The sequence below is a fragment of the Harpia harpyja genome, chromosome 4 (assembly GCF_026419915.1).
Source record: "Harpia harpyja isolate bHarHar1 chromosome 4, bHarHar1 primary haplotype, whole genome shotgun sequence".
Classification (NCBI taxonomy): domain Eukaryota; kingdom Metazoa; phylum Chordata; class Aves; order Accipitriformes; family Accipitridae; genus Harpia; species Harpia harpyja.
This window is the reverse complement of record NC_068943.1, coordinates 20,551,775-20,561,324: the sequence shown is the minus strand read 5'-3', so window position 1 is coordinate 20,561,324 and position 9,550 is coordinate 20,551,775. Positions and strand designations below refer to the sequence as shown.

General features: G+C 33.2%; 1 protein-coding gene across 1 annotated transcript in view; it reads right to left on the bottom strand.

The window, feature by feature from the left end:
* Nucleotides 1-868: 868 nt before the first annotated feature.
* KLHL1 (kelch like family member 1) overlaps nucleotides 869-9,550 on the bottom strand; it is a 259,260-nt gene continuing 250,578 nt past the window's right edge. The window contains exons 9-11 of the mRNA XM_052786007.1: nucleotides 8,388-8,600; nucleotides 3,724-3,895; nucleotides 869-2,086 (exon numbers count right to left, since the gene is read on the bottom strand). Coding sequence (XP_052641967.1) covers nucleotides 2,027-2,086; nucleotides 3,724-3,895; nucleotides 8,388-8,600 — 445 coding nt within the window. The 3' untranslated portion in view covers nucleotides 869-2,026. The remainder of the gene's footprint in view (nucleotides 2,087-3,723; nucleotides 3,896-8,387; nucleotides 8,601-9,550) is intronic.

Here is a 9,550-nt window from a genome sequence, read left to right as displayed (position 1 = left end):
TGAAGGTCAGTATATGGGTAATCATATTTCTACTGTGTATGAATATAATGTAATCAAAAGGAAGTTCTGGGAATAGAATTAAAATTCAATTTCTAAGTTCATTAGGTATCTGTGTAGGAGAACTGAATGCTAATGTCTATATTTAATTGCAATTATAAGTCTAAAATCTTCTTGGTTTGGTCTCAGAAGCTTATGTTTATGTGAAGCAAAATTTGTAGCGAGGCAACATCTTTTATTCAACAAGTTGTTATAGTTGGGGAAAAATGGACATGCTTGTCTGTGGAAGGCTAATTGCAATTCAAAAGCCAACTGACTGTGGAAAACCAATATTGAAGATTTTGCAGCTGATTTCTAATTAGAACAGAGAAGCATTTAAAAGATTTAAACCAGTATAATTAGGCTTCAGAACTGAAGTTCAGTTTGTGTTAGGAAACAAAGATTTCCATGCATGCTGATGCTATTAGAAGGAAAGACACATCTTCAAATCAAATGTCCCAGGTAGGAGGCTGCATGTATTTTTTCATCTCAAATGGTTTCAAAGGTTTACACTAGGAAAACTCTTTTAACTACAACCAGAATTCCTTCTCAAAATTGCTAGTGACAGAAGACTGTGAGGTTCCTGCTTTTGGACCATGAAATGTTTCCTAAAGGATCAGCAAGGCTTTAAAGAAGAGGTATACTTGGTAGTCCTGTTCCCAGAGCCTGTGCATCCCTGAATATTCCATTCCTAAGTGCCCCTAGGATTCTAACTGATTCAGCTGAGCAGATACGAAGCATCAACGTCAAATCTACTTCCAAGGCAAAATCTCAAAGTATCATTACTGCCAGAAATTATCAACCCTAAAGGGAAGCACAGATGACACTAGTATATTTGCCATATGAACTTTATTAGATCAAATGGTCTAATTTTCCTTAATTCACCTGCATTTATTCTGACTGAATTCCCTACTTGCAGCTTGTTCTCAGTCATAAGTGGAAAGTCATAAATTGGCGGCTCTAATCAGGCAAAGATGTGTATGTCCAAGCATCAGAAAGAAATAAAATATAGTATTTTTATCCCTCTTGAAATGTTAGAAGAAGCTCTATAGACTGTTCTGGTCATGGTTCATCTGTTACATGATGCAGTGAAGGAACAGTATAAATTTGCCAGCTTTTCATGAGCTTCCAACATGCAGAAGATACGCTAAACAATGACATCAGAGCCCACATGCTTAAATAGAATATAAGATTAAGAAAGAATTGGGAAACTGTTCTTTTGACTCCCATATTTGCAACAAAGCCCCAGTGCAGCCAAAGAATTGCTTTGTGTATAATTAGATTAAACACACAGGCTTTCCCTTCAATAAACTCACTTATAAGATGCATTAACACTGGCAAGGAGGTATAATCTGAAATTAGAAAAAAACCTCATCTTGGAGGTTTACTTCTAGTTTTGTTTTTCTTCCTACTGTAGAGCAACAGCTCAGTCATTATGAATGAAACTTGAATATCCAGACTTTTCTACCTCTTTCCTTCAGTAAGAACCAAACTGCCTGTTTAAATGAGAAGCCATAACCCATTTGAAGACAAGACCTGAAGAGAAAAATCTTACATTACTATCTACTTTTCTCTTTTAAAAAACACAGTTTAAAAGTGATTAAATGTACTTTAATGTTTCCGCAGTTAAAACTGTTGCGGCCATGAAAACTCTTCTCGTATTCCCTCCTGCTCCTTGTGTACCGCTGTCCCTTGATTATCCAGTGCTCCAGGACACATTCATGAGAACAGTACCTGAACATGAGAACCCGTTCAGACTTTTACACCTACAACAGCCTGATTTTTTTTCTTGTTCACTGACTGTGAACAGTTTTTATGCTTTTTATAGGGCATAAATACTTAATCTTTCCCACTTCCAAACTTCTTCAGGTCTGTGATCAACAGAGTATTCACTGTGTAAATGCCTATTCTCATGTAGTTATTATTTTCGTTGTCTGATAGAAAAATAATAATTTCACAGTCAGTAAAATCCTAAGCAGTGCTGACAAAGTCATGGTTGTTTGATGACTACAACACAGGCACCAGCTCTTCCAATATTTAGGGAAGCCATCTGCAGAAAAAAAGATACAAATTAACTGAACAGGAACAAGCCATGCAAGAGATTGCCAAAGTGCTGTGTCAACATTAGTCCAAAATGGTCAAAACTAATGGGAGTATAAGCCATTAAAAATAAATACAACTCAGAATATCCTAGTATTGTAGTTTTGAAGTTACTTACATCTGACATCTTTCACTTGATAGTGTAAGAACAGAAAAAAGAAGTGATTTTCAAGCTGTCATCAATTTTGTGAACTGTTGATATGCAAGGAGCTTCTATAATCTGTAGACTGTAGCTGATGCTTCCACTTTAGTCCCTGAGACAAGGTCAAGGCTACCAATACCAAAATTGTATGGTTCCAGTATTCCTAAACAGGTTCAAGTGTCCTTTGGAATAAATTTGGCAGCTTTAGACAGTATTCAAGACAACACAAGGTTTAATAACTTTAGGAGACTGGATCTTGCTGAAACTAAAACAGTAGAGTCAGCTGGTATGTAATAATAATAGTAATGGTAATACACTGTAATTAATGGTCCTGTACATATCAAAGCAGAGGTGTTACACGTTTCCAATCTGTCCAAACATGGTTATTAATGTTTTTTTATGTGGACTGGTGGATTTGAGAAAATAATCTTTCCAAATTGATTTTTTATTTCCTACAGAATGTCACAAAAATGCTCTCTTGTCATTTAATAAATAGTAGATAAAAAAGATGGGTTTCTGCATTGACTTTATACCACGTATGTCTACCTTTAAGCTTGACAACAGAAGCCCGCCTTTACAATCATAAAAAGAAATAGGCATTTTTGAGTATAAGACTTCTGGCCTATTTTAAATGCTTATTTTAGGATAAGATCATGCTTTTGAAGTACGTACTTTTCTTCAGTAACTTTAAAGGGAACTTAGGGTGACTAATTCAGATGTAAATATCTACACTGGTGGAACAAATTACTTTTTCAGAAAGTCTTAAAACAGAATTAATAACAGAAAGTGTTGAAATAATCTTTTGTTTCTTTTTAAGTCTTTGCTGTAAATTCAAATCTTTCCAAGCACTACTGTGACATAATAAAATACATTCCTTCTACAACCAAATCACTAGTCCCCAGCTTTTTGAATTATACCACTATTTCTATTATACCTGTTAATTCTGATGTGGTTCAACATTAGAAACATAGATACAGTTCAACATTTCAAAATATCCATCAAACATAAGAAAATTGAATTGAAGAATGAAATAAAAACTTGGGTCTCTACACAAAGTAAACAAATTTCATATGAAGGCTCTTCAGGACATGCTGGTTACCAATTAAAATTCCAGATCCATTGTGGTACTTTTAATGACATTTCTTCTGCATGAAGAAATATGAAAAAAATTAATTTGCTATAGAAATTGATCAGAACAAGAATTTTGCCTCAAAGGTAACAAGATAATATTTCTAATGACTGTTTATTCTGTCTTTTTCCGGTTAGGATCTAATTCTCTCTTCTGTCTTCAGAGGAAACTCCTGACATAATACTTGAAAAAATACTATGACTAGATTTACAGCTATGGCAACCTCAGATACTATACTCTTTTCAGAAAAGTAATGGTTTTATGTACAACTATCGAAATATGTTACAGATGAAAAAAATAAAGACTTTATGATTACCTGTGTCCATTCATTAGTTTGAGGGTCATATGCTTCCATAGTGTTCAAATATGTTTGACCATCATAGCCCCCTACTGCATATAATTTGTCACCAAGGAGACAGACACCAACAGCATCTCGAGGCATACTCAGCGGAGCCACCATTGTCCATGTATCAGTTTTTGGATCATACCTGAGGAAAGAGAAAAGGAACTGAATTGGTTGAAGGTTGAAGATAAGTGAGAATTCATGCTTATCTTCATTTGAATATAGTCCTCTTTTTCTGGGGAAAAAAAAAAAATCCTTTAGCATCTTTTGCTCAGCTAACCTTTTGGAATAAACTAAGGTATTTGTGGGGTAAGGTGTCATAAAAAGAGATTTGAGAAGGATATAAGGGCAATAGCTGCATGTATGTACATTTTTATGTATATATTTTAAATAGGATATTTCTTGTAGCATATTAAAATATTCTTTCTAAAATTATATTACCCCATATTTTGATTTCTAAAATTATACTATGCAAGGTTCACAGCCAGAAAAACTCCCTTTGAATTCAAATCCCCCTTTGAAAGGGGATATGCTTAACTGCATTAGAGTTAGATTCTGCTCCTGATATTTGCTCAAGTGAAGAGAGTAGTACAGTTTTTAAGACATAATCACCATAGAATTTTTAAAACTGAGGGCAAAATTCCTTTTGTATAATGAAAGTCATTTAAAAATTAAACATTTAGCCTAGGCCATTAATTTAGATATTGAATAACAATGTAAAAATTAGTTAATTTCAGAAGCCATTCCATTGTGTCTACTTTAGACATCTGTAAAACAGAAATGAATCACCTTTTGACAGTGCCTCTTAGTTTATTACTAAGGATATCTGGAGTACTAGGTTAAACTAGATAGATACCTCATTTTTAGATGACAAATATTACTAAAATAGAATACTCTATCACAGTATGATACAAATAATTTCATCTGTCCTTAAGCATCTCTACTATGTAGTAGAATCACTTATAATAACTGGAGAAAATAAACAGTTTAAGGATACAAATCCTTTACCTGACTTTAGTCATTTGCTTAAGTGTAAGACAGATCACACTTCGGGCATGATAATTTCTCTAAAATAATTACAAAGGATCTCTATAATGGCTAAAAATCTTATTTATTTACAAGTCCTCTAACTACTATATTGTTATATAAAATTCATGGCATTCAAAATGGCATCAAACCACTTTCTCCTACACCTTTAAGAGACAGTATTAACTATAAGTTTATTTTTGGGGGGGGGAGTCAAATTCTTTCAACACATTTTCCTCTAGTCTAAACTTTATTAACTAGAAGTTGATAATCCTACAGGAAGTTGTATATACATATGCTTCATATGCTTCATTCATATTTTCAATAAGCAACCAGTAGGAATACTGTTCGAAGTCCCACATTATATTTGAACAATGGAAAATTTTAATTTTTTTTTAATATAAATAATGCAACAATGTTACAGTACTTTGCTTGTAACTGTCCTTTGGTTCAGAAATATGACCTTCAAATTGGACAGTAACAGAATTGTCTTTAACCTTGATTAAATTGTTCTTGACAGCTAAATACATTTTTGGAAAAAGTTCTACTCATCTACTGGTTGCTAATCCTTCTGGGTTTATGGGGAGTTCTCTAGAAAATAAGATGTTAAAATTTTGTGTTCAACTTTTTATGTTTAAAATAGCATTAAATTGATTGTGTTGTACATTTTAATTTTTAAAAAATTTTTCTTTATTTTATTTATTCACATTCTTTCATTTTGCTCTCTTTCCTTAAAAGTTTTGAGTTAAATATCTAGATAAGAGATAAATGTTTTTTAAAACTTGAGAGTAAAATACTTTAAAACAATGCTTGAATATGTGGAAGGGAAATGTTCAAGTAACAAGCCCCCCCCCAAAATTAATTTTGAATGGATTTTTTCAAAGACTGTATGACTTTTTCAACAGCATCATATGCCTCTAGCTGAAAGTTTCCCAGCCAGTGAAATGCACCAGCATGCATTGTATTTTCACCTGCCTAAAGGCAATAAATTTTAATAGACTCTTTGATACACTACTCTTGAATTACAAGGGCCAAGGTGAGGAGGTGCAAAAGCAGGGGAAACTAAATACAATTGACATCTTTGGACTTTATTCCTTTTGTAATAAACAGATATGCAAGGTTAAACAGAATTCTTATAACTCAATTCTGTCAACAAAATAGAACTGCACAAGAACTTGTAATTGCCAGGAAAATGTCTGAGATTTCTTATATCCTTTCTTCTGTTAAAAACAACTGTACATTTCATCTTTATAATAACTAGGTATGCCCTACGGTCAGAAGGGTTATGATAAAAGTTCCTGAATGTAGAAAGAAATCAATTTGAAATCAAGGTGAGATGAAGGGGAAAAAAGTATAGATCCCTTGCTTATCTTGTTAATAGCTCTCAAGTTTTGAGTAACATTTGGAAAAGAAAGCTACTTTATAAAATCTGCCAAAATATCTCCAAAATCTTATAATTCTTAAAAAAGGATCTAGTTATTTTACATTTAAAAAGGAATACAACATTGTACTTTCCCAGCTTGTGAAGAGCAGACAAACATAACTATTATTTTATTTTAGAATGCTTGAATCCATAGGAAATCCTTTACAATTGCATCAACCTTAGAAGAGTTCACACTGGGAGTCCTAATTACTGTTGAGCAGGATTTTAGCAGTAGCATTTAGAAAACACATATCTGCTCTCACTAGATTTACATAATCTCAAAAATAAATTTTAAAACATTATGTCTGGTTTGACAGTCTTCCAGGAGCAAATTGGTATTTGAATAAGGCACATCCTATCAGGCTATAGCAGAATGACAAAATGACTGAAGTAGAGACTCATTCCTGAAGAAGGAAAGAGACTTAGCTAAAAAAGATGCCCTAGATATTTAAAGAAGGTAAAACTTTCAGACAGATGTAAAATAGCTTACTATAATAGACCTCATTATCACTTATTAGTCTTCGGTTTCCTAAATTATTGAGATGTTTTTATTTTTTGAAGATGATGTATTATTTTTGAATGTAAAAACAGACACACTAAATCACATCCTAGCCACTTTATATAAAGTTGTCAATCACTGGGAGGGCCATGAGAGATTTTTCATGTTTTAGTGGAGTCCACTGCTTAATTCACATCCACTCTATGCAAGCTAATAGCATTACATGTTCTGATTTGTTAGTCCCAACTTTTAGCCTGGAAGCTAACTGCCCATGAAGTACATTATCCAAATTTTTTGCTATCAGTGCAAAAATACCTAGACAAGGAACACTGTATAATGTCATTCATATACCAGTACATAAAATAGCTTAAGGATATGTGGTTTAGTTTGTTGTTACAGTCCCCCCTGAGAAAGACAAATGTGATGGGATGTGGTTTGTCTTCAACACCAGAAGGGTTTTCTTCTCAGAGACAGAAAAATTAAAGAAAAGCTCCCTTACAAGTACCAATAAGCAGAAGTAATTGGACAGATTTCATACTTATTAATGTTGTCACTAGTAGTCTTAATATAAAGTTATTTCATTGAAAATTCTGGTTATTGTTCCTTATAAACAGAAGCCCACAAGGATAGGCCCTGTAAGTACAGGCATCATGGGATTTCTCTGATGAACTTTCCATCTGTTGGAAATGAGAAGTAAAGCATTTACCAGTCTGTGATCTTTGCTTACATACAGTAGAGATGGGAATGAGTCTAAGACTGAGCAAAATCATATGGGTAACATAAGGAGTAAGTTTTAACTTATAATTTTTGGATTACATATTGGGTAACTGGTAAATGCCAAGCCAGATACAGCAGAAGCAATACCTGACATTTAATTAAAGTTTAACCCCTTCAAAATATAAATAAATAGATAAATCTCTCCCAGTGCCTATCTTTACTTGTATGTCAAGATAAACCAACTACTCAAACGTATCCCCTTTAACCTTTGCAACATGTACATATTTGGAGAGTGTATTTTCCTTATTCTATTTTAAAGCATACAGAAACAGAAAAAAGTCAGACCTTCATGAAACATTTGAAGAGTACCTTCAAATTGAATGCTATAACCACTCCAACTGTGCCCTACTGCCCTACTAGATATTCTTGAATTTGCAAAATATCTACCTGCAAAAATTAGGGTACTGTAAATACAGTGTATAAGGCTTATATCAACACAACAGGAATTGACAGTGCTGCTAAAGGAAGCAATGTCATGTACTGTAAATATCCATCTCTTAAGCAGTTCTATATTTCTTTGCTTAGCTACGTTTTTAGAGTTACGAAATATTTCTAAACACAATTTGGTGTTATAAAATTATTTCAAAGCTGAATTTTTATCTCTGCAGAGTTTAATTTATGACTCTGCAATGTGTAATATCGTGCCTTAAAAACAAAGATTTCTTAAATGAGATGTGAAAATAGTGGATTTTTGTGTCTATGATAACATACAATAGTACTATGATTAAAAGGGAAAGAAAATAACCTTCAAAGAAATTGTCTTCTACAAACCTCTATGGACTTTTTCAAGTAAATAATAATTTGGCATTTCTTGGGGTAAAAACATCTGTTTAATTTTACCGTCACTTAGGTAAGAAAATGATGCTACTGGATATTATTTTGTATTCAAAAAATGCATGTACAATTGGATACCTTTCTACATAGTCCAGCAGTCGGGAACAATGGTTAGAAGCAGGAGCATCATGCCCTCCAACTGCATAAAGAAAGCCGTCACATGTAGCCACTCCTACACCTCCTCTTCTCTTACACATAGGAGCACACATATTCCATTTATTTGTGTGAGGATCATAATATTCCATTGAACTCAAACACGAACTTCCATCCCGACCTCCAACTGAATATAACCTAAGAAAATACACACAAATAAAAATGTTAATAAAACAAGACATCAGAACTGTTGAAATAAAACCAAGGAGCATCTGGGGGTTTTTATCTGACATCAGCGAACAGGAAAAAGAAAAAAAAAAAATCTCTCAAAATCATATGAATTTCATATGGTCAGCAAACACAGATGATTTTAATATTATTACCAAATTCACATACTATTTAGTGCTTTGCCCACCTGAATAGAAAGGAAGATATTTTCTTTTTGGTAATGGATATTTTCATTCTTTGATTACAGCATATACTGACAAGAGTGCCATAAGTGACATGCAGATTTGTCTATATAGATTTATAAATCATGTAAGCAGGGTTGCTGCCTAACTGCTCATCACCTGTGAGGTGGAAGTGAAAGCGCTAACTTATAACTGGTAATCCAGACAAACAAGAAATATGCAATCCATTTATTATAATTTTTCTGTGTTTTTATCATGCATCAAAGTAGTGGGAATTAGTCTGACAGCTGCTGTCCTTATTTTAATATCCTATCTTGTGTAATTCTTTAATACTGAATAGATTCATAGGCTTCTAATACTGCCTTCCTGAAAAAAAAAAAAAAAAAAAGTAGTACTGCATAAGCTTTGTATGCTGAAGTACAAACCATATGGAAAACCATAGTCAGTCTTTGATCTAGTATTCAGTCTATTCCAGATACAAAACTATCAATGGGATGCTCACATCCAGAATGAATTTTACACTTACAATATAGTAGAGATCAAAATTGCAGTGCATTGCAGAAATGAATACTGCATTATGTTTTAAACGTGGATTTTTAAAAAGTACTTACCTCAGTTTCAAGGATCTTGGTTACACTGAAGAAAAGTCTTGCTCACACTAACATTAACATGTCTACTCAGCAAGTAAGAAAATGATACCCCCAGGCACCGTATCTTGATTTTCTTCATCAGAATATA